Source organism: Balaenoptera physalus (genome assembly GCF_965194825.1).
Source record: "Balaenoptera physalus genome assembly, chromosome: 1".
Lineage (NCBI taxonomy): Eukaryota > Metazoa > Chordata > Mammalia > Artiodactyla > Balaenopteridae > Balaenoptera > Balaenoptera physalus.
Window position 1 is genome coordinate 36,843,717 of NC_138882.1, and position 26,006 is coordinate 36,869,722.

The 26,006-nt window shown below is 36.9% G+C and overlaps 1 protein-coding gene across 1 annotated transcript in view; it reads left to right on the plus strand.

Moving 5' to 3' along the window:
* CR1 (complement C3b/C4b receptor 1 (Knops blood group)) overlaps positions 1 to 26,006 on the plus strand; it is a 159,818-nt gene that overhangs the window by 92,452 nt on the left and 41,360 nt on the right. The window contains 12 exon segments of the mRNA XM_082413050.1: positions 570 to 655; positions 2,449 to 2,667; positions 4,683 to 4,862; positions 5,454 to 5,553; positions 8,704 to 8,789; positions 10,899 to 11,297; positions 12,796 to 12,972; positions 13,056 to 13,158; positions 14,516 to 14,601; positions 18,089 to 18,318; positions 20,082 to 20,262; positions 20,897 to 20,996. Of these exon segments, the coding sequence (XP_082269176.1) occupies positions 570 to 655; positions 2,449 to 2,667; positions 4,683 to 4,862; positions 5,454 to 5,553; positions 8,704 to 8,789; positions 10,899 to 11,297; positions 12,796 to 12,972; positions 13,056 to 13,158; positions 14,516 to 14,601; positions 18,089 to 18,318; positions 20,082 to 20,262; positions 20,897 to 20,996 (1,947 nt within the window).

Genomic DNA, 26,006 nt, shown 5'->3' on the forward strand with positions numbered 1-26,006 from the left:
GAAATTTGGAGCATTTTGTACAAGAGTCATTTCCAATCTCCTTTTGTTCCCCCCCCCCCCAGAATATTCACGCTTACTCTTCCGTAGCCCAGCGTGCTGTTGTGAGCCTTCTGCATAACCATCACAAATATAGAGAAAAAAGAACAATCTTTGTTCTCTTTCCAGTTATTCTCTGCTTGTCCAACCCAAACTGGGAGCTGTTTTACTAGCTGTTCCAGTGTCATCACTTGGAGGATGTTTTATTCCAATAATGACTATGAGTAGATTTATCAGCTTTACCATGGGATGCTCAGTGAGAGACTGATTTCTCTGAGCCTAGGTCCAGGATCATGGAGATGGCAGCTATGCTACAACTGCCTTCTTCAACTTAGGCTGGGACTATATTATGTGACCAAGTGACAGTGCTTTGCCGTTCTCCCTCACTGGAAGCTGTGACTTTTCCAGATTGATGTGGCCTCTGAACCTCTGCCACCTGCTGGTTTCAGATCCTCAAAATGCTGAGATTTTTGCAAATGGAATGGCATTTTGGCTGAAGCAGCTCACATATTCACTACCATTTTCTTCCTTAGATTCCAATTAAAAGGCAGTTCTGCTAGTTACTGTGTCTTGGTTGGAATGGAAAGCCTTTGGAACAGCAGCGTTCCTGTGTGTGAACGTGAGTAGAAGGGATAACACTTCAGACCAATCTCTCCCTTTAATCTGTTTGGTAATTTGACCCATGGCCTCCCCAGCCGTGGTTCTTCTATTTTCTAATCTGAATTATTGATAAATAGTTGCTTATTTTATAATATTTTATTGTGGATCAATTTGTTATGATGCACTTTCTTGTGATCAGAACCATCTGATCAGTCTCTTTGTTTTACATGATAAATCCTGCTGTAGTTTGCCTCTGAATCAGGAGAGATTAGCTAATGTGAAGCTTTGACAAATTTCTTTCTTTCTTTCTTTTTTCCTTCCTTCCTTCTTTCTTTTTCTTTTTTATGCCATCAAGGTGCAGTCACTCTACAATATTCCTATTTGCTAATATACAAATATGAAACATTCATTCATTCATTCATCCAATTATTTATTGAGCACATACTATGTGCTTGATGTTCTTCCAGGCACTGGTGTTATAGCAGTGAACAAGATGAACAAATTCCCTGTCCCATGTTATTTATACTCAAGTGGGGAGATGTACAAGAAAGAAAATAAACAAATTAAATCTTATGGAGATGATAGGTCAGAGCAATGCAGAAATGAGGGGAAAGTGGGGAACAGCATTACACAGGGTGAGCAGTTTAAGACTCCTTAAACTCTCAAAACTTGTATCTAAATAGATTCAGAAATAATAAGCTGATTAAAAAATGAGTCTCCTATATGCAATGCCACCACTAATTTCTCCTAGTCTACCCATTTGTATTTTCCCCAATAGAAGATAGGACTTTGCCTCATCACTTGATCCTAAAGATTGGAAAATATATAACTTTTAAAATAATCCAAATTTTACTAAAATGTTTATGTTGCAAGAAATCTGCTTAGTTATCCTATGATGCATTTTATAGTAAAGCTTTATAAAAAAAAACATAACTTCTGTATAGATCCTGTCATCCAAGAAACCCAACTTTCATTGAAGTAACATGACAAATGGCTGTCCACTGGCATGGGTTAGAGCTCAGTTATTGATTGTACTATTTCTCTTATTTTTCACGACTCTTTCTAATTTAAGCAGCTTCTTCCAAATCCCAAGCCTAATAAGAAACACTAAATAGAAGTAAGGAAAGGACTGTTTAAACAGACAAACAGATACCAGAAAGAAGTAACAATTTGAAGCCTGACGGAAAGTAAAGAAATAAAAATAATAATAAGCAATCCCATGCATCAAAAACAACAACAACAACAAAACAGTCTGGATCATTTAGAGTTTTTACAATGAACCATATATGTTTCAATTCATTGTGACAGCACTACTGTCATAATTGATTGATGGTCACTATGGGTAAGTTATTAAGGAAAGGTTTCATATGATTAGGTGATTAGTACATATGGAATACATTGTAGAAATATTTCCTGAGAATGTAAGTTCCCTGGAGGACAGAGACTTTATCTGTGCTCTTCACCATTTTATCCAGCCAGCCCTGACAAGTGGCTGACACAGAATAAGTGCCCAATTAATATGTGTTGATTAAATGAATGAGTTACTCTCCAATAGATTCTTTTTCTTCTTTAAAAGTTTTGGTGCGTAATTTAAGGTGTAAAGTTTCTATCATCCAGAAAACTTAAAAGTCTGGAAGATTCAGGATAGGCAAATTCTTTTGTACTTTTTCAATTTAAAAAATGGGATTGAAATCTCACTTCATTTAGTCCATTTGCTGTTTTTAGGTCGTACCAACCATAACACCCAATGACTATAGATTACCTCTGGTGAAAACTCATCAGTGAAACTTAGAGCTTTTGCCTTCTTTCCAGAAATCTTGTGTCCAAATCCTCCTGATATCCTTAATGGGAGACACACAGGAAAACCTCTGGAAGTCTTTCCTTTTGGAAAAGAAGTAACTTACACGTGTGACCCGCACCCAGAGAGAGGGATGATCTTCAGCCTCACTGGGGAGAGCACCATCCGCTGTACCAGTGACAGTCAAGGGAACGGAATTTGGAGCAGCCCCGCCCCTCGCTGTGGACTTCTGGGTTAGTGCGTGCTACCCCACATTCCAAATGGATTCAGAATATCTAAACCAGACTCTCCAAATTCCGTAATTACAATGTGGTGTTTATTTGTGCACTCGATACAATTAAATGCCAAATCAATAATAAATGGTTTTAAGATACATCAACATGTAAGATTCTGATGATCTTTGCTTCTAGAGGGCTGGTGAAAAGAGATGGAGGAAGTGGGTGGCGGTTCTAGTTCTAATTAGAATTAGAAGGAAAATGTTTTCAAAGCATAGGAATTGAAAGCAAATGCCTATGAACCTTAACTAGCATAAGTTGTACCATCTTCACAGGTTTTGGAGAAAAGCACAGATCAGCAGAGAACAAAGCCTGGCAAAATCGCTTTTAATTACCTATTTGGCCAGAGACCACTGTGTGTTCTCTCTGAAAACTGGGCTGCATTGTAGACAAAACACAAAGATTCTTTTAGCCAGTATGGGCTGAGTTCTAAGTTAAGATAAGGCTTACTTGCTCCTTAGCCCCGCACTAATTTCAGCTATTGAAGTTTTCCCTCTTTGGTGGAAAGAAAAAGCAAAGCAATGTGAACTCAAGGGAAAAATGCAAAATAGAGTGTGTATTTCTAAGGTCTGGAGAAGGTATCCTAAGGTAACCAATACCATTATGACACCCACACTCAGGAAGTGAAGACGGAAGGGGAAAGTAAATTGTCGAAGTGACCCTAGTCCCAGCATAACATACTGACTGCTGAGGAACTCGGAAACAAAAGAGCAGTTCTAAAAGGAAAGGGACCAAGAACGGACATTCAGAAGTCATTTTTGCCCTCACTCTCCTTCTGTAACACCATGGCTTCAGCTTGGGGTGTCCCTATGAGCCTGTTTACAAATACAGAGACCTAGTTCAGATTCACTGAATCGGCAGTGAAAGGCAATCTTCCCCTAAGTTCTATGACTTTTTTCACCAGTACCCTATCCTGAGATGGCAGTCCTAGTTTTATCAGCTAGATTTTTTAGACTGGAGACCTGCCAGACTATCTTCATGTGTGATTTGGCCTTAGGTAGTAGATTTTAGTCATAAGGGGGACTCCTTGAACAAGAAGCTAGTATAGCTAATATTCAAGCTATAAAATAAATAAAGAAACAGGCAATATAGATGGATGTATTTCCTGTGAAGCCTGAAAATAAGCCAAATTTTCATATTGAGAAAAATCATTTAATTATATGTTAAAGAAATGAGAAATTGGTTTGCAAGTCTTCATACAGAGAATTATCTGGGTGCAGAATTGGCTCTAGCATAGCTTTTACTATTTGAAAAAATAATTGAAAAGGAGGTGGAGGACAGCTGGAATAGAAACTAAAAGAGAAGTTATTGTCAAAACCAAGTGGAAACGATTTCTATTTTTCCAAACATATACACTTTTTTGATTTCATACTACTTGAATCCAAAGTGAGTTTTTACTTCTCAAACCTAGAGCTTTAGGTGTAGGGGCTTAGAGCTAAAGCTAGAATTTGATTCAACATACACTTCAAACAATGTTTCTGTTTTTGTTTTGTTGTTGTTTTTATTTTGAGGAGATGCTGTTTATTTCCTTGTTGTGTTGAAATGGCCAGCTTAGGAATCAGACCTAGAAAGTTGGTGGCTGCTTCCTAGTTTCAAGAAACATCTTGAGTTCTCCATTCTTGCTTGTAAGCATGGGTTCTGATGCACTGAAGTATAAAGAAACCAGACCAGGTGTAACCTAGGCAGAAACACTCCTCTGTCTCCCTAAAAATGTGAAAAATTGAATTGGAACTGTCTTTTACAGTAAATGATATGAGTAAAATGCCCAGATAGCAAAATAGCCTTCTGGATAGTATATTTTCTAATGGGCACATGCTAATGGAACTTTCCCTTCAAAGATTACAAGGAAATTATCTTTCCACAACTAAAAGTTTCTTTTGTTCTGATATTAAATCTAACAAGAAAGAGAAAAGGAAGGATGGCATTGGGTATCTTTTTGTTAACTCTGATGTTCTTGATTTTTTGGTCTCTAGGTCACTGTAACACCCCAGATCATTTTCAATTTGCCAAGTTGAAAATCCAGACCAATGAATCTGAGTTTCCCATTGGGACATCTTTAAAGTATGAATGCCGCCCTGAGTACCACAGGAAGTCATTCTCTATCACGTGTCTACAAAACCTCACGTGGTCAAGTGCCAAAGATGTCTGCAAACGTGAGTAAGCCCTGCATTGGAGCGTTCCTATGTTTGTCAAAGTATCTATAGGATCTTATTTAATTTCTCCAAATTTTAGAGATAAGAAAACTTTGGGAAACATGTCCACATAGGTGGAGGTAAGAGTTGGTCTTGTAGGTCATCCCTAATTATTGGTTGAAATGCTTATCTCCTGAGAATGTTTCAAGGAATATTTGCAGGAGAACTCCATTTTTTTATGGGGAAGTGAATAATGAATTACTCCAGATCAGGAAAAACTTTTGTAAGGAGACATAAACTGTTTGAATAACCAGGTAATAAAAAATATTATACTGGTGGGATATAAGGCCACAAATGACCTTTATATTTTGATAAGAGATTTGGGACAAAGATAGGAGAGATTTAGAGGGGAGGTCTCTTTGAAAGTGGTGCTTAGTGGGTGGCTGATCCTGAGGCAGTCTGGTGAGGTTCCTCAAGGTGGCAAACTCTGTAGAACCATCAGAATTGCATATGCTCTTCAGAAAGCTACAGTCAGGTGGGGACTAACTTGTTATACACTAACAAAAGTTCAAATTACTCTTCCTGGCTCCAAAATTCTCTTTCTTTCCGAAGGTAAATCATGTAAAACTCCTCCAGATCCTGTGAATGGTGTGGTGCACATAGATACAGACACCCAGTTCGGATCCAGAATCAATTTTTCTTGTAATAGAGGGTGAGTAGGCAGGAACATCTCTTGGTTCAAGAGTTCCAGGACAGCGATACTACCTTCTGGTCATATCTTGGAAAAGAGGACTAGGCTATTACCATCTGTTCTCAAGAAGCTTGAACATAGGTGTTTAACTCCTAATTGAAATGGACAAAGGTATGATAAGATTTAAGGGGAAATCTGTCTCCTTGCTGGAAACCAGGGCAGTACATACAAGAAAAGTGAGGTATTCACCGGGTAGAAAGGAAGAAGATTGGGGGAGGGCATAGTCAAACCATACAAACAGCCCTTGCCCAGAGCAGACATTGCTGAAAGAAAGGGAAGGCCGCGGAGCCACTGTGTAGAAAGCAGATCTTATAAGGTAACTGCACTATTCGTTTGCTAGGGCTGCCATAACAAAGTAGGACAAACTGAGTATCTCAGAACAGCAACAAAAATTTATTCTCTCAAGGTTCTGGAGGTTAGAGGTCCAAAATCAAGGTGTCAGCAGGACATGTTCCCTCCAAAGCCTCTGAGGGAGGAGCCCTCCTTGCCTCTCCCAGATTATGGTAACCTCAGGGCCTCCTTGGCATGTGGCGCATCACTCCCGTTTTTGCCTCTGTCTTCCCATAGCCATCTTCACTCTGTGTCTGTGTCTTCACATGGCACTCTCCTCTCTGTGTGGGTCTATGTCCAAAGTTCTCTCTTTTTATAAAGACTCCAGTCATATTGGATTAGGGCCCACCCTAATGACCTCATCTTAACATGATTATATCTGCAAAGCCCTATTTCCAAATAAGGTCACATTCATGGGGATTGGGGGCTAGGGCTTTGGCATACTTTTTGGGGAACACTGTTCAACCCATAACAGAGTCCCCTGTGAAAATGTCAGATATAAAGTGTTTACTGGGCAGCAGTCACACTTTTGGTGCTTAACCTTGCTCAGTCTCAACCTCACTCCCAGTGGGAGCAGCTGAACCAGTTAGAGAATATGGGCTAAATTTGCACTGCCATGATAAACACTGAAAAGGAACTTGTGGCCTTCAGCATATTTGCTAACCAAGGCCTTACAGATCATAGTACTTACAATCTGACAAAGTGAAATTAGAGTAAATCTAAACACTTCTGTCTTTCTCCGAGCATTTTTAAGTACAATCTATAAATTCTCTGTCTGTACCCTCTTTATATTGTATTATGGAATAAGAGTGAACCTCTCAATGGCATAAAGTAGAAAACCATTGAGCTTATGATATGTTACAGGAAATTTATGTAAAAAAGAGCAATCTGAAAAATCAGAAGACGTGTCCTCTTACAATATAGAGTTACTTCCAAGAAATAAGAGAAACTTTTAGAAAAATCTCCTGTTTACGTTTTTAACAAGATTCAGTTGCACGCTGTTTCTGTGAAACTAGTTAGGAAATAGAGAATGTTTGCGTATGAATGAAAAGCACAATTGTCAAACTAAAGAAAAATTCTGTGATAAACACACTGAATATTGTAGAAAATTAAAGCAGAGGGTAAGAAGACGAATTAATCAAATTCTCCCAGAATTAAGTGGAAAAGGATGAAGAAGAAGAGAAAAGAGAAGATATGTATAAAAGAGTATGGGATTCAAATTACATGTAACAAAAATTCCAGAAGGGAAAACAATAAGCCCATATTTAGCCATCACTAGGGAATCATCTGTATTTCAGGGATTATGAAAAAAACCTCAAGAATGCAGAAAGGAAATTAATAAACTATAATAGCTGTGAAAGAAATTAATTTGTATTGATATCACATTGATCCTTCACATCACTAAATTGCAGAAGATGGAGTTTCTAATGAGCTAAGCTAGTATTCACATCTAGAGGCTACAGATGTACAGTAAAGGATAAGCAAGGACCTAAAAATCACACCTGTGTACTTTGCAGGAAGCATACTTCCTGGGAGAAGGAAAAAGATAAACTCAGGCAATCCATAAGTATTTTCTTAAAGGATAATGATAAATTCTGGTGAGGTAGAAAATTGCCAAAAATCAAACAAAAGAAAAACAAATTTTAAAAAAAGTTCAAATATTTTCAACAAAGTTATAAAACTTAATACAATGACAGAACTAATTGTTAAAAAGTGAAACTTGACAATGTAATCATACTCTAATAACAATTTCAGAAGTCATAAAATATATCCATAAAACTAGAAAATGGAAGAAAGCAAAAAAAAAACCCATAATCTAGACTTCTATTACATAGGAGATGGGTAGACTGTATATATTTTGACACCAAAATTGAGAAAATAGGTTTGAATACCTGTGTTGTGTATGTATTGGGTTGGCCAAAAAGTTCGCTTAGGTTTTTCCATAGGATGTAGCGGAAAACCCCGAACGAACTTTTTGGCCAACCCAATATATAACACATGAAATGAAATTTTGAAGGAACAAAAATCAGTTATTTAGCTTCCAAATTATTAGAGCAACTAAAAGAGGTTCACCTATCTGGTTCATGTAGCAAATGAGAGGGAAGAAAAAGGAATAGCATGGACTGTATCCATCTCATTCACCAGAAATAAGCCCCCTTATATTTGGGGCAGATCTGTTGTATTCACTGCTAGGTGCTTACCATTGAACATTATGAAGGAACATTATGAAGTGATGACAAAAGCAAGATCAACCATACCATTTAGTTCAGTAAATTTGTATGGTTTAATATCCCTGTTGAAAAAGAGAAGTTTCCAAATAGGATGAAAAGCATCACAAATCTTGTTGTATTTACAAGAAACATGCCTAAACTAAAATGACATAGCAGTGTTAATATACAATATGTATATTTATGTATATCAGGAAAATGCAAAAAGAAAATTAAGTAACAATAATAATATAAGAAAAAACAGATTTTAAGAAGAAAATTTTCAGGCAGGTCTACAAAAGTATTGTTTTATTTAGGTACTGGGTATAATCCAAAATGAAACCAAGAAATTAAGAAGCAGAGTGAGCCATGAGGAATTAGAGAGGAAATATTCCTTTCAACAGTGAGAGGATAGAAAAATAGAAATAAGAAAAGCCAGATAAAATAGGTGGAGTTTGGGCTAGTCCTTGAACTTCTTTCAGATTGTAGCCTTTCAGATTTGCCATGCATGTATGCATGCTGAGGAAGTTGATGGGATGTGTACAGCAGGCTTATTTTTCATTTTTGGTTTCAGGTATCAACTCATTGGTCACTCAGCTGCTGAATGTATTATCTCAGGCAATACTGTCTTTTGGGATTCAGAGCCACCAATTTGTGAACGTGAGTTGAAATCTCTAGCCCCATTTATTCCATGCTCAATCCTAGAGTTGGCCCCTAGAATTACAAAGAATAAATTTCATCCCTTTTGGCAATAGTATCCTTCTGATATTTGAAGAAAACACTCCTACCCTTAAAGGTGCTCACAATGTTCCAAGCTTCTAGTTCCTCCTGATTTTTCCTTATCCTAGGGTATAATTTATTTTAAACAATAGTTTTGAACTCATTTAGAAGAGCACCCGAATTCTTCTTTTGTTGGTTGAACACCTTCCAGTTTGAAGACTGTTCTCTTTAGTGAAGTAAATGAATACAAGGTTAGTGAAAGTGCCTTCCTTCCTCTCTGTCAACTCTTAATACCAGGTCATCTGTTCAAGCCGTGGGCCCTCCCTGCTCTCTTATTCTTTGTCTGAACAGTGACATGCCATCTTTCCCATGAGTTGTTTGGAATATGAACGTTCTACACTTCAGGGCACAGAGAAAGGAGCAGTTGCAAATTAAAAAAGAACATAAAGATATAACCCTGGGTTTGGTGATAATGTAAAAAAATCAGCTCGGTACTTTGTGACCACCTAGAGGGGTGGGATAGGGAGGGTGGGAGGGAGATGCAAGAGGGAGGGGATATGGGGATATATGTATACGTATAGCTGATTCACTTTGTTATACAGCAGCAACTAACACAACAATGTAAAGCAATTATACTCCAATAAAGATGTTAAAAAAAAAAAAAAGAAAAAAACACTCTCTAACTCAACTGGTAGTAGGATAAGTGGTAACGAATTTTCTAACAGGCCAGTACACAGTATGTATCAAAAACCTTAACTGTACGCAAGCCTTTAATCCAGAAATTCTACAGTTCATGACTTTAAAAAGTCACCATGAGTTTTTGCGAGGATTGGTGTACAGATGTTACCTATATTATTATTTTATGATAGTGAAAAAGTCAAAAGAATCTAAATATTGTGCATATTTCCAAACAGTGTTCTGGAAATAATATACTAAATAATCTAGTAAATAATAATCTAATAAAGGTACACGGAATGTGTTCTAAAAAAAATGTTTAAAATATGCCAGAATACATTAGACAAGAGAGGGAACACTTTCAAAAGGAATCAGTTAGTATGTTTGTACTCTGAAATATTACTTAGGCAAAAAAGATATTTTAGAAAAAAAATGTGTGTGTGTGTGTGTGTGTGTGTGTGTGTATTAAAGATTGCACATTAAATAGTTAATAGTGATTCCTTCTAGATAATGGGCTTAAAGGTGATTTTTATTTATATTTTATATATTTTCTACAATAAATAGGCATCTTCTTAAATATTTTCTTAAGCAAAAATAAATAAATAAATAAATAAGTGTCTACTTTGATATTCATGCCAAAAATGATATAAATATTTTATATGCTCAGGAATGATTTAAACTGCCTAGGAATTATCTGTTACTTGCATATTAGATTAAATTTGTCGATAAAATTATCTGTGCTTCATACCTTTTTAGCAGTATTGTTTTTGATATATTTTTTTCCACTTCTTCTATATGCTACCTTTTCTTGAGTCAGTATTGGCAAAGTATATTTTTATTTCGAACATCCTCATTTTCAAGATTATTAGCATAGAGTAGACACATATTCAGCTATTTTTATTACTTCTGAATCTGCGATTGTTATGTTTGTTGTGTGTAATATTGTGTATTTGTTTATTTTTTATTAGTTGTACCAGAGCTTTTGGTTTTTATTTATTTGATAGACTATATTGTATGCTATACCATATTAATAACCAATAGAATAAATCCAAATGCCCTCTACAGAGAAAGAATTGAATTAAAAATAGTTAAATAACATATAAATTCTCACTTAAAATGAGAAGTATGTGGACTATAATAATATATGGATACATTTACTGAAATAGCATTAATTGAGAAGAGCAGAGGTCATAATATTGTGGCTATCTAATCTGCGATCATGTAAAAACATGTCTGTACATTAGCAAACATTAGACAAGAGCAGAAGTGTTCTGAATAGTGACATTTTGATCATTTTTTAAACTTGTTACCAAAATTCATAATTGAATATAACTTTAAGAAACTGAGGTTTTAACTTGCTGTCCCTTTTCCCAGGCATTCGTTGTGGGCCACCCCCAGCCATCGCCAATGGAGATTTCATTAGCACCAACAGAGAATACTTTCAATACGGAACAGTGGTGACCTATCGCTGCAATCTTGGAGAGAGAAGAAAGAAGCTGTTTGACCTCGTGGGTGAGCCGTCAATATATTGCACCAGTGAAGACAATCAAGTTGGCATCTGGAGTGGCCCTCCCCCTCAGTGCATTACACCTAATAAATGCACACCTCCAGTCATTGAAAATGGAATAAGGATGTCTGAGAACAAAAGCTTATTTTCTTTACGTGAAAGCGTGAGGTTTAGGTGTCAGCCCGGCTTTGCCATGAAAGGACCCTCCACTGTTGAATGCCAGGCCCAAAACAAGTGGGGGCCGGAGTTGCCCAGCTGCTCTAGGGGTGAGTCTGACTGAGACTTTGAAGGGGCCTACAAATGATGTGAGTTGTAGGAGGATCAGGAGTTTAGTTTTGGTTCTGGGGGGAGGATGTGTGGTGAGCAGTGTGAGTAAATTTGGGGCGAGGAAGCACAAAATTAAGAAAATGTGTCTTTGCTCTTGTGTGTAAGTGCCTTCATTTTGAGAAGCAAGAGTTTAATTATTCAAGGAAGGAGACATTTGGGACTCTCATATTGAGGAATTCTCAAGGCAAACTACCAGCTCCAATATCTCTCAGATGTATTCAAGAATGATGTGGACTTTCTGGTCAGCTGTATAATAATCTTGTCTACTCTTTACAACACTCCTTTGAAATAGTGCTATCCTTATATCCATATGACAGTGAAGTTAGCTTGGTCTTTCAGAGGTTAAATAAGGTGTCTAAATTATGTGCTACTAAGTGGCATACCCAGGAATAGAATGCAGTGTGTCAGCCCCTAAAGTTGAATGCTCTGGTTCTTGACATACTTTTATCAGCATCTATCACAGAAAGAAACTGGCTTATGAAGAAAGATATCGTAGCCTCAGTATAGTGACAAAGACTTTAGAGTTTGTTTTGGTCCACCTCCTACATTTTATCATTAGAAATCTGAAATTGAAAGTGCGAGTAACTTGCTCAAAGCCAAACAGATTTTTCGTTCATCTTTAGTTAGATACAGGTTAAGTTGAAGTTCAAATGAGTTCTGATGCCCCTAGCACACACCAAAAGGACTGTGAATGGAGGCAGCCACACCTTGAGTTGAATATTCTCTAAGAAATATGTCCTCTCATTACAGGGACTGGCTTATTTAGGGGATTTTGTTCTCAATGGCTGGTCTTGTCTTCTTATGCCACAATAGCTGGCATAAGAAGGACTGTAGAAGTGGATTGGTAAATATTGTGGTTGATACTAGGGACAGAGAGGGAGCTTACAGTTTTTCCACCAACCCATATCAGCCTTGTACAACCAATGAGAGGGCAGCTGGGAGGACAAACAGATACAGTATGGATTATTACTACACTTTGATCATAGAAGTGTGAAAAAAACAGATAAGGGGAAACCTGTTACAGGTTTAGGCTCAGGCAACCTTCTCATTACCTGAAAGATGAGGCTGTAAATTTTATTGCCTTTCTAGCAAATATGTGAGCGGGGTAGCCCACCAGTACTAGTGACTCTATACTAGAGAGCCAGCAGTGGAAGAAGAGACACCGTGCCTGGTGGACTAATGAATGTATTTTAGAACTTGTGCTGGGAAGGACTGGGTTCTAATTCTCTACCTCTTACTAGCTGTGAGGTTTTTGGCTACATGTCTTCCCTATCCTTAACTTCCACATTAGTAAAACAAGGGGATTGGAGTATCATTTGACTTCCTTTGTTATACCTGTACCCCCTTAATTATGATTCTCTAACTCCTTGGAAGGGTTAGAATTTAGCAAAAGGTATTTCCCTATAACTGACAGGTACTTTACTGTTCTTTACCCAGTATGTCAGCCACCTCCAGAAGTCCTACATGGTAAACACACTCCAAGCCACAAGAACAACTTTTCCTCCGGGCAGGAAGTGTTCTACAGCTGTGAGCCCGGCTATGATCTCAGAGGGGCTGCTTCTCTGCACTGTACGCCCCAGGGAGACTGGAGCCCGGAAGCTCCCAGATGTGCAGGTGCCTATACTCTCTTCTGGTTTGCAGATCAATCTCTTTGTCCCTTACATGGCAGTCTTACTCTTGGTTTTTTTTTTTCCTAGTGAAATCATGTGCTGACTTCCTGGACCAACTTCCTAATGGACATGTGCTCTTTCCACTTAATTTCCACCTTGGGGCAAAAGTGTCCTTCATTTGTGATGAGGGGTGAGTGTGAACTGCAAAAGAGACCAGGGCCATATTGCCGGATGCTGATATGCTGATGCCCTGGGTTTTATCCAAAAAGGGGGCTGACTAATGGAGAAAAAGTACTAAAAGAGACTAATATCTCAAACAGTGATTGGGAAGTATGGTAAGAACCAGATGGACCATGAACAGATGCTTAAAAAGGAAAAGTGGTAAATATACTGAACAGCAGAAACATAACAACAGAACATGAATATTTAGGTGGAACATTAAGTGTTTGGATAAAATGGATAAACAGTAATTTGTAGGCATGAAGAGATAAATATTCCAGAGGTTAAGAAGTTCGATATATATATATATGTACATATATATGAAAGAAAGTTATTTATAAGACAGATGACATGCAAGGATTGTGTCAGGAAATTTTTAAACCAATCATTAGTGGCATTTGGAATAGGAATGAAAGAGTAAGCAGAAGTATTTTTAATCTATAATAATTACATATCATCTAATTAGTATTAGGCTCTGTTGAAAGAGCATGAAGACTGCTGTTCATATTTCAAGTAACATCATTAACTCTTTGTGTGAACCTAAATGATCTTGATATTATGTTCCAACACCATTGGCAGGTAAAAAGCATGGACAATAGAGCAGCTGTTCTCAGTATATTCCAAGGACTCTTGACAAGCATCAATTACCAGTCACCCAATAAAGACCCAGAGGCAATTCAGGAGCCACTGGTCTGACAATAAACCAGATGTTTTAGGATGATTGTTCTCCAAGGAATCCTCTCTCCTCACCGTTTCTTCTTTTTCCTAGATAATTTGGCTTTACTCTTCAGTAATCCAGATATGTCAGAAGTCTCATTCAGGAACATTCCAAATGTATTGGCAAAAGGAACAGTCTCTGATATCTTTCCTCATGTTCTCTGATTTGCTTAAATCGGGAGTTGTTTTCCTCCTGGTCTACTAAAAGAGGAAAATGCCACACTTTGCATTAGAGGACAAAATTTCTCCTAATGACAAAAGGGGGCTTGTCAGAGAGCAGTCAGGGTAAGATGGTCTCCTGAAGGTCCAGGACCAGACTAAGGAAATGCCTGTCTATGTTTTTTGTACATTCTTTAGTTCAGGCAAGTCTGATTACTGAGCTTTGACAGGTGTTATTGCTTTGTCCTCACTGGAAGCAACAATCTTTTTAAATGTTTTGGTTTCTGAGCCTCTATCAGCTGAGAAACAAAATGGGCTGAGCTTTTTCTTTCACCTGGGATTTAACTTAGGAATTAAATTGTGTTTTAGCAGAAGGGAAGTAGCTGAGATCTGTCAGTGGATGGAAGAGGGAAATGGTGTGCTCATCCAGTCACTACTGCTTTGTTCCTTAGGTTCCAGTTAAAGGGAAGTTCAGCCAGTTACTGTATCTTGGTTGGAACGAAAAGCCTTTGGAATAACAGTGTTCCTGTGTGTGAACGTAAGTAGAAAGAATATCTGTTCAGGTCTGCATCTTTCTCCTTGTTTTTTTCATTTTCTTATTGCATTTTACCACATGAAATTATCTAATGTCTTCCCCTCTGTTTATTTTGTTTTTGATAGAAATATTTATTGTTGAAATAGTTACGAAGAATGTTTTTTAAGGAAATAAACCTGAACATCATGGGCTTTGGGTGTCATTCTATAAATATTTATAAACATACTATGTGCTATAAATGGGAAGAAATGCTTCACAGATGGGGAGAAATTTATGGCCTGAAGCTTTGTCAAATTTTCCCTTTTCCTTCTTAAAAATGATCGTCACACTTCAGCATTTTTTATCATTTCTTCAATCATCCATCCATCATATACACATTATTTCAATAGATTTTTTTTGAGTAACTACTATGTGCCAACCAGTCTTCTAGATACTAGGAATATGCCTGTAAACAAGACAGACTAGGTCCCTGCTCCAATGTTGTTTATATTCTTGTGCAGGGAGAAAGGCAAAAAAATAAATATATGACAAGTAAACAAGCAAACACATAAATAGACAATTTCAAATAATACTAAGTGTTATTAAGAAAAAAACAGGGTAATGCATAAAATAGTTGTGTAAAGGGGAAAAAGGAATTCCAGAAAAAAATTGTTTCCATTTAAAATAAAATGATTAAGGAAGAAAAAGAGAAAATAACATTTGAGCATTGATGGAAATTGATTGATTACCAATGTGCAAAGATAGAGGAAGAACTTTCCATGCAGATGGAGCAGAAACTACAAAGGTCCAAGGCAGAAGTGTTCCTGGCATTTTCTTTGAAAAGCCTGCTCCTGACATTTCTCAGAAGCCAATATGGCTGATGTTCAGTGAGCAAATACAGAAGTATACAGAAACAATAAAAGAGAGTAACTCTATACTCTGTAAGAATTTAGGTTTTCACTCTAAGCAAGATGAAAAGCCATTGGCGTATTATGAGTAGAAAAGTAACATGATATAACTTATTTTTAATGATTTCACTCTGACTACTCTAGAGAGAGCTGAGTTGAAAGGGTATCTCTTAGATTGAGATTCCCCAAAAAACAGTGCCAGAGACAAAGCTTGAGTTATAATGCTCTACTGGAGGGTATAGTCCCAGGGCAGCAAGAGTGAAGGAAAACAAAAAGGGAGGTGGAGAGGAAAGAAAAGCAGATAAATAAAAGAGACTGTGTTATTGAAGTGGCCATAAGCTTCACAAGAAAGACGGCTCGTTGTTTGGCCGTATAGGACATCTCCAGAGAGATTCTGTGGAATCAGAACTGACCATTAGAAGAGAAAGAACAAACGACTTATCTGCTCGGTCTTTCCTGTCTCTCATCTTCTGTTTATTCCAAGGCTATTAAGTCCTTGGATTTCATGTTGTATTATTTCTCTCCCTGATCAGACTCTGGGGACACTAGAGCCCATGACCTGTTGCCTGGTACTCCACCTAAGCCAGGAAGTGATAGAAAGAGCCAGAGTGGACATGGATCCAGTCACGTTGGCTTCGATTTAAAACTAATGTGACCTCCACTGCAGTGGTACAGCAGAGGCTGTGCAGAAGCCCATCTCACCCTTGGGGGAGCTGAGACAGCCAGTGTTGTCAGGAAATGAGGTAGCAGTGGTATCAGCATTCTCAATTGAGAAAGCAACTGAAGGCCCAAAAGATACCTGTAGCCAAGAAAAGCTGAGGGTAGAGCTGAGGATACAAGCTGGGAGGCTATTGCAAAAATCTAACCAGAGATGTTGGCCCAGGTTAACACTGAGAGAGGTGATAAACAGTATTCAAATTCTGGATATATTCTGAAGGTAGAAATGACAGGATTTGCTGATGGTTTAGATATAGAGTTTAAAATAGAGATTAAATGAGATCACCCAGAGAGTGAATGGGACCAGAGAATAGATGCGTGGTCTGAGCCTTGTAAATTCAACATTAAGATGTTGGAAAGATTAGAAGGAATCAGAAAAGGAGATTAAGAAGAAGCAGCCAGTGCGTTGAGAGAAAAATCAGGAGGATGAGTTATCTTGGAAGACAAGTGGAGAACTTTAAGGAGATGAGACTCAGAAACTGCATTATATTCTTCAGAGAGGTCAAATAAGATGAGGACAGAAAATTATCATTGGGTTTAGCGACTTGGAGGTAATGAATGACCTCGATAAAAGCAGTTCAGTAGAGTTGTGGGGGCAAATGCCCGATTGGAATGAGTTCAAGGGAGAATGAAGGGGAGGAAGGGCAGACCATAGACAACATCTTAGAGGACTTCTAATGTAAAGGGGGTAGAGAAAAGGGACTACAGCTGCAAAGGAAAGTGGGATTAGGGAGCTTTTTCTTTTTTAACGACAGAAATGTAACCTGTTAAATAGAGAAACACTACTAATATATCCAATCTGTACATTTATTTCTTCACTAAATCACCAGGATGTTGCTTCATCTTCTGATTGTAATGACTGAAAGATATATATTTATTTTTTCAAATGAATACTTTGCTTTAATGTTACTTGAACATATCGTACTGATTTATATAATGAAACCATAGTTACATCTTTCATGTTTGAAAGTCGGCTCTTAGAAAATCTTAATGTAATTAAGAAACATGAAAGAAAGAAAGAAAATTATTCCCATGAACTCAAGGATATACCTAAAATCACTTAATAGAGTGTAAACATTCGTTAAGCTATTCCACACTTTGAATAGTTAGTTTATCCATACTTCTTTCAAGCTGCAGTATCCTCTTCCTAAATACAGATCAGATCAGAAGGGGAAAGGAGCATCTCTCAAAAGATAACGCTCAAAAGAAGAAATGTGTGTCTCTTCAATGAGAAAAACAAACTGTAAAACCTATAAGTATCTCAAAAGTCAAAACATTTCTGAGCCTTTGGAGCATGCACTGGAGTATGGAGAATGTTTCATTTCACTGTGGCAGCTTTTCTGTAACCATTCATTTTGCTTTTGAGAATAACAGCCTCAGGGTATCAAGAAAAGATTAAATCATGGATAGACAAATAGTAAATGTATATATTTGGAATATATTTGGAAAAAATTCTCTAGGATAAAGATCCTTGATGTTAAAAGATCTCATCTATTTTGTGCTTAAAATAGTACTTTCTGTATAATAGGTGCTCAAAAAAAAAAAAAAAAAAAACCTTCTTGGTGAATTAATGGATGATTTCCTTGTTAAATGGATGTGGTTAAGAAGATTTTTGTTTATTTAAGCCTCAATTATCCAGAAGGCTTAACTTACTGAAGAGTTCAGGATGCTTAAGTTCCTTTTAGACTTTTATAATAAAAATTGATTTTGATGTAACTTTATTTAGCTGTATCTTGGCAGTGTCCTAATATATTTATTTTGTAGTTTGTACTCTCCCTAAGAGTTTAATTGTTGTTGAACTGGCAACACAGTCACAGAATCCCACAATTGTGTAATCGACCCAGATTAAAATTTAAGCATTTTAATGTAATTTTTAGCTCTTTTAGAAATCTTTTGTCCAAATCCGCTGGCTCTCCTTAATGGGAACCACACAGGAACTTCTCTGGGAGGCATTTCCTGTGGAAAAGAAATATCTTGCACATGTGACCCCCACCCAGACAGAGGGATGACTTTCAATCTCTTTAGGGAGAGCACCATCCACTGCACAAGTGACAGTCAAGGGAATGAGGTTTGGAGCACCCCTGACCCTCACTGTGAACTTTCTGGTTCTGTTGGTCAGTGCCCACTCCTATATACCCTAAATGGGTTCAGAACACCTGGACCACATCCTTTATATTTCTATAATGAGATGTGGTGTTTTCTTGTGAGTTTAACTTTGTCATAAGTGGAAGTGTCGAAATTACATGCCATAGCTAAAACAGATATTTCCAGCAGTGCCAAGATGTTTGACTAGGTAAGATGCTAATCATTCTACTTGCTGGTGGAGTGGTGAGGAGAGTGGGGCAAGAGAAGAATGGAAGCTGGGATAGAGTGAGGGTGTGGCACCAACCTTGGAATACTGCATCATTGGCAGGGGAGCCCTGAGATAGAAGAGCAATCCAGTGAGAAAAGGCTACACATGATGAGAGGCATTTAACCTTTCCTTGATCTTCCTCACCCTCCAACTGGGTGGTATATATCAGAATCCAGTGAGATTTCTTTAAATGCAGATGCCTAGGTCCCCAGCCAGGCTTATTGAATGGGCAAATAGAAGCAGTCTCCACCAAAGAGGAGATAGTTGAGTTCAGACTCTATTTCAAATTATGCAGCACACAGTATACCCTCTCATAAAGAAGACCTAGCTTCTTAGAGGAAGCTACTGAATGACTTAGTCTGTTTTGTCCTTGTCCTTGAATGTCTGCATCAGAATGAGAAGAGTGGTCTATTAGTATCCTAGGACTGCCATAAACCATGAACTAGGTAGCTTAAAACAACAGAAATTAGTTCTCTCACAGGTCTAGGGGTTGGAAGTCTGAAATCAAGGTGTTGGCAGGGCTGCACTCTCTCCTATGGCTCTAAAAGGAGGGTCCTTCTTGCAGCTTCTGGTGGCTCCTAGCATTACTTGGCTTGTGGACACATCACTTAAATCCCTGCCTCTGTCTTCACATGGCCTTCTCCCCAATATCTCTGTGTCTCAAATCTCCACTTCCTCTCTCTTAAAAGCACAGGGAGCTCAGCTTGGTGCTCTGTGATGAGGTGGAATGAGGTGCTCTGTGATGCTCTAGATGGGTGGGATGGGGGGGTGGGAGGGAGGTGCAAGAGGAAGGGGATATATGTATACATATAGCTGATTCATTTTGTTGTACATCAGAAACTAACACAACATTGTAAAGCAATTATCCTCCAATAAAAAAATAAAGGCAAAAAAAAAAAAAAGGACATCAGCAGTCACTGGAGTTAGGGTTCACTCTGGTAATCCAGGATAATTCATCTCAAGATCATTACCTTAATTGTATCTGAAATGACCCTTATTCCAAATGAGTTCCCATTCTAATGTTTTAGATGGTTGTATCTTTTGGGGGACATCATTCACCCCACTACAAGTGGTGACTGCTATTTAGTACCAGAGAGGCAGCTTATGGTAGGCATCCTGAGACTGAGGTAGGGAGGAATAAGTGAAAAGAGACAGTAAATATGTCTTAATATACATGAGTATGTTAACACCAGTAAATGAGGATGTAATGGTTAACTTAACTCTAGATAAAGGCACCCTGATAGGAGGCCTGGCACGTGAAACTATTGGCTAAAACTCTTGCTTTGAACAGAAAGGCCAAAAAGGTGAATAGTCTTCCAAACAGTAAAAATTTCCTGATGAGTAGATGTTATTGTAGAGCACCATCCTAAGGTAACTTCAGGGTTTACCTTAGGGGAAGAAACTCTTTTGCCATTATTATGTCTCTGTTTCTGTGATCCCATCTATCAGCTCAGTTGTAGAGAAAGAGGAGATAGGGTGAAAGTCTCTCTGCTCACTTTGATATTTCTGTGGTTTTGGTCTTCAAGTATTGTAAAGCCCCTAAACAGTTTCCATTTACAAAGCCTACAACCCTGACTGATGAGTATGAGTTTCCAGTTGGGACATCTTTGAATTATGAATGCTTCCTTGGGTATTTTGAAAATATGTTCTCTATCACCTGCTTAGAAAACTTAGTCTTGTCAAGTGTCAAGATATTTAGAGATATGAGTAACCCCTTCCTGGGAGCCAATTCATGTATATCAAAGAATCTGTGAGATCTGATTTAATTTGTTCAAATTTTGAAGGTGAGACATCTAAGTTTGCCTAAGGTATTTAAATGGAGGGTGGACTTGTAAGTCATCCCTTCTTATTGCCTTGCATTTCTACACCTTGACTAGATATTCATTTCATAGGAATGGCTCTCACAAGAGGAATTGGAGGAAAATTTTCCATTCACTGGGGGTACCCTTGGTGGCTAAAACCATGAAATGAATAAAACAGGGGCACAAGAAAATTATGTGGGTCACAGTGAATTGCGCTTGGCTAACTAAGATAGGAGGAAAATCCCAAATTTAAGGTCTTTGATTTAGGCTGATGGGATGGAAAAACCACAAATGACCTTTATTGGGTGATTTGATGGGATTATTTAACCACAAATGACCTTTATTGGGTGATGCTCTTTGGTCTTTTTAAAAGCAGGTGCCCTATAGCTACCTGTATGGTGAGTTTTCTCAAAGTGGTCAATTCTGTAGAACAATCAGAAGTATACAGGCTGTTCAGTATGCTACACTCCAGTCTGAATTTAAAAACAAATGTAAATTGAACTGTACACCTCATCCCGAATTCTGCTTCTTTTCTGTAGGAAAATCATGTGGAAAACCTCCAGAACCCTTCAATGGCATGGTGCATATAAACACAGATACCCGGTTTGGATCAACAGTTAATTATTCATGTAATAAAGGGTGAGTTGGGAGCACTATCTTTGGAATGTGAGTTGCAGAACAGCAATGCCAACCTTCCACCCAGTCAAAGATATGCAAACCAGACTACTGACGTACGTACTTCAAAAAGTAAGCAATAGGACTTCTAGGTAGAGATGGTAGCTTGAACAACATAGGCATGTGACCAAGGAATCTAAAAAAAGAAGGCGCAATGTGTACCTGTATTAAAACTAGGGGAGGGCACCATGCTTCTGCTGAAGGTAGTACATGAGAAAGATATTCACTGGATAAAAAGGACCAGCTTGTCAAATAAATAAAAGGAAAAATGCTGGTTGAACCATGCAAACATCCTTAACAGGTTAGTGGGTGCATAGCTGATTAGAGGACCCTGGGGCAGGGTTTGGGAGGATAAATATTAAAGGTAACGGCAGCTCTGGGAAATGTAAGTGTTAAAGTGCACACAGAGTGGGGACCTTAAGGGAGTTCTTGCGCTTGACTTTTCCCTGGAATGGGGAAACATCCTAGAAGCCATTGCCTCAACTTGGAGCAATTAAAGAATGTTTACTAATTTTCATTTGGCACAATAACTTAGAGGGAAAAAAGATATCTATATTAAATCTTCCTGCAAAAACTGTCCCTAGTCATCAGCCCCATGCTATTCTGCCCAGGCTATTATACCTATGATCCAGAAAGTTTAAACTAGGGTAAATCAATATTCACCCCTTCTCACTTTGTCTGAGCTTGGGAGACTTAAAAACTTCCATACAATCTCATCACCAGTCCCTTCTCAACTCCCCTTAGGAATAAGCCTAAAGCTCTCTCTGTAGTGAGCAAGCCAAAACATCATTAAATATAAGGTAAGATACAGCAATTGAAAATAAAAAGACCAATTTGAGAAATCAGAGAAAATATTCCTCTATAAATCAGAGTATTCCAATAAACATGGGAATAAGCTACAAAATAGGATATTAGAAATCTCTCATGTGTGTTTATAACATAGAATCTATGAAAGGCATTTATAAGATTTAATGATCTGATATTAGGAAAATTTACCTATGGATAAAGCACACAGGAATCTAAAAAGCAACAATAATCAGGAGATTGAATCCAGGAAAAAAACAAAGAGATCATTAGAAAATAAGATTAAATTCTCCAGAATTAATCCAGGACAAAACTGGAAATTATACACATATTCACTCACACACAATCTAGATATGAGAAAAACAAAAGAAAGCAGAAAAAAGTGAAGCATTAATTAGCACATAATGGAAGATAGTTTCTCAGACCAGAATAAAAAAGACTAGATTGTTTGAATCTTTAAGGCTTACTAAACAAATGCAAGGTTAATGGTAAGAGGCACTGGCCCTACATGAAGGAAATTTATGAAATTCAGATACTGAATAAAAATACTGCAACTATCGAGAGATAAAATAAACAGAAAAAGAAGAACTTCATATTGGCATCAAAAGTCTCTTCCACACACTAAATTACAGAAATTAGTGTTTGAGAGAAAATATTATGCCATAAAATATCTGTGCTCAGCCAAGCTATCATTTATCTCCAAGGCACAGATATATAGTCTTACATGAGTAAGAACCCAAAACATATGCCAATTAGATATGCTTCCTGAAAAAAGAATAATTCTCACAAAAATATGAGTAAATTTTTAAAAGAAGAAATCAAAGAAATAGTAGTGAGTCACAAAACTATTTAAACAGACTTAAAATTGTTATTTTTAATATGGTTGTGAAACTAAATATAATGGCAGAACTAATTCTTACAAGATAACTCATGTATGAAAGGAAGTATAGTAAACTTGATATAAAATAATAGATTTTTATCACAACAACTAGGAAGTTGGTGATGCAGTAAAATAAATATATATATATATATATATGCTTAACTTATAATACATACGGATAAGTACATATTCTTGACATGATAAATAAAGAAGATATTAATCCATACTAGTATAAAATCAAAATATATAAATTCAAAATCGCAATGGCAATCAAAAAAGCACAACCACGTGGTCCATATGACAAAAGAGGGGTAAGAAAAGGAAGAACTAGAAAGCTTTCTATCTCTCTTGCTGGAAACAGCATCAGCAGAGCAAGAATGGAGCTGGTTTTATACAGTACTGAGTTCCAACCCTGGGAATTGTTAAATAAATAAAAGGAAAGAACACTATAAGCAAGATAAAATGTGTAAGTTATTACAGTACCTGTGAATGGCTTAAATTCCCCTTTTGAAGAACAATGCCTTCTAAATATAGTCAATAAAAACTTCAAACTACATGATAATTAAAAGACACATTTCTAAAATAAAATAATAGAAAAATTCCATTTATAATTGTATCAAACAATAAAATCCTTAGACATAAATTTAACCAAGGAGACATAAGACTTATACACTGAATACTATAAAACATTGCCGAAAGAAATTAAAGAAGACTTAATAAATGGAAATACATTCATATTCTTGGATTGGAAGACTTAGTATTGGTAAGATGAAAATACTGCCCAAAGTGATATACAGATTCAATGCAATAGCTACAAAAATCCCAACAGTATTTTTTGCAGAAATGGAAAACCATCCTAAATTTTGTATGGAATTTCAAGGGACCCAGAAAACCCAAACAGTCTTGAAAAGAACAAAGTTGGTTGACTCACACTTTTTATTTCAACACTTACTACAAAGCTATAGTCATTAAAATAGTATGTTACTGACATAAAGTTAGACACACAGACCAATGGAGTAAGTGATAGCCCAGAAATAAAGCTGCATATTTATGGTCAATTGATTTTCAGCAAGAGTGCAAGGACCACTCACTGCGGAAAGAACTCTCTCTTCAACAATGGTCCTGGGAAAATTGGATATTCACATGCAAAACAATGAAGCCACCTTACACCATATACAAAACTAAATCAAAATGGATCAAAGACTTGAAGTTAAAAGTTAAAATTATAAAATTCTTAGAGGAAAATATAGGGACAAATCTTCATGACCGTGAATTTGGCAATAGTTTCTTAAATATGACACCAAAAGTACAGGCAACAAAAGCAGACATAGACAAATTGGGTTTCATTAAAATTAAGAACATTTTTGCATCAAGACACTATCAAGTTCATTCAGTTTACTATAACAAAATATCACAGGCTAGGTAGTTTATAAACAACGGAACTTTATTTCTCACCATTCCAGGAACTGGAAGTCTGAGGTCAGGGTGTTGGCAGGGTCAACAAAGGTCCTCTTCTAGGTGTATACGTCTCGTATGTCCTCACATGGTGGAGGGGTTAGGAAGCTCTGTGGGGTCTCTTTTATAAGAGCATTACTCCCACCCATGAGGACTTCACCTTTATGACATACCTCCTAAAGGCCCTACTTATTAATGCCATCACTTTTGGAGGTTAGGATTTCAACATATGAATTTTGGGGAGACATAAACATTCAGACCATAGCATACACTATCAAGAGAGTGAAAAGACAACTCATAGAATGAGAAAAAATATTTGCAAATCATATATCTGACAAAATTAAATATACAGAATATATAAAGAACGCTACAACTCCACAAGAAAAAGACTACCCAATTTAAAATGGGCCAAGGACTTGAGTAAGACATTTCTCCAAAGGAGGTATACAAATGGCCAATAAACACATAAAAAATGCTAAACATTATTAATCATTATATAAATGCAAATTAAACCCATTCATACCTCTTAATATGACTTTAATAGTAATTATTAATAAACAGAAAATAAAAAGTGTTGGTGAGAATGTGTAGAAATTGGAATCCTTGTACATTGCTGGTGAGAATGTAAAATGATTCAGCCACTATAGAAATTGTTAGGTATCTACACATGAACTATTTTGCAGCAATCAAAAAGACTTAATTAGATCTTATATTCAGTGATCTGGATGGATGATCATGATGTGATATGGACTGAGAAAACAATTTGTAGAGTTTGTTTTCAACTTGGAAAAATAATGACAAATTTTGAAGAGATACTCTATATGCATATATATGTTTGAATGTGCTTGGAGAAAGTAGGGTTATCTGAAATACATGGTATTCTAAGCAAAATCATATGTTGTAATTTTCTGTTGTTAAGTTACTGAAAAGAAATAAATTAAACTTAAATAAACAAATAGCCAAGGAGCAGATGTTAACCTGGACGAATAAAATGTAGATTGCTTTGACAAAGGGATGGCAAACTTTTTCTGTCAAGACCCAGATAGTAAATACTTTCAGCTTTGTGGGCCATATAATCTCTGTTATAACTACTCACCTCTGCAGTTGCAGTGGGATAGTAGCCCTAGACAGTGAATGAATGAATGTGTGATACAGCATACATGGGGCCTGCAGAACTCAGTTTGCCAACCTATGGTTAGATGAAAGAGCATTATTTTTCCTCAATTTCTTTTATTATTCCAAGCCAAGGAGGTTCTAAAAAGAAGTAAAAAGATAAATTGATAAAATAATAATAATAGTTGAAAACATCAGATTGGGTAAGCAAAGGTACAAAAAATAAGACATTGATGGATGAGGCTGCTTTGGTACATGTGTGTTGAATTTTGTACCTTACAGAGAATGTAAGCTCTTTCTAGGAACCATTTATAAGAGTTGATAGCATATCACTTCACAGGGTGTACCTCAATAGATTTGAACATAGGAGAAACTAAAACAGCTACATACTCTTATTATAATAAAAATAACACTAGGAATTAATGACAAAAGAATAAATAAAAGTTCAAGTTTTGGATCTTAGTCAAAGAGAAAATTAAAACAGACATTACAGATTACATATCAAATAACAATAAGGAATGATTATTGAGTGCATGAGCCCTGAGAACTCTTCTAGTGCTTTACATGAATTAACTTAATCTTGAAAATGACTCTGAAGTGAATATTACACATAGCCCCATTTTACAGAAGAGAGAAACTAAGACAGAGGGATGAACCAATTTACCAAAACTCACAGGACAGAGGTTGAGGTTAGAATTTGAATATTGCCAGTCTGCCTCAAC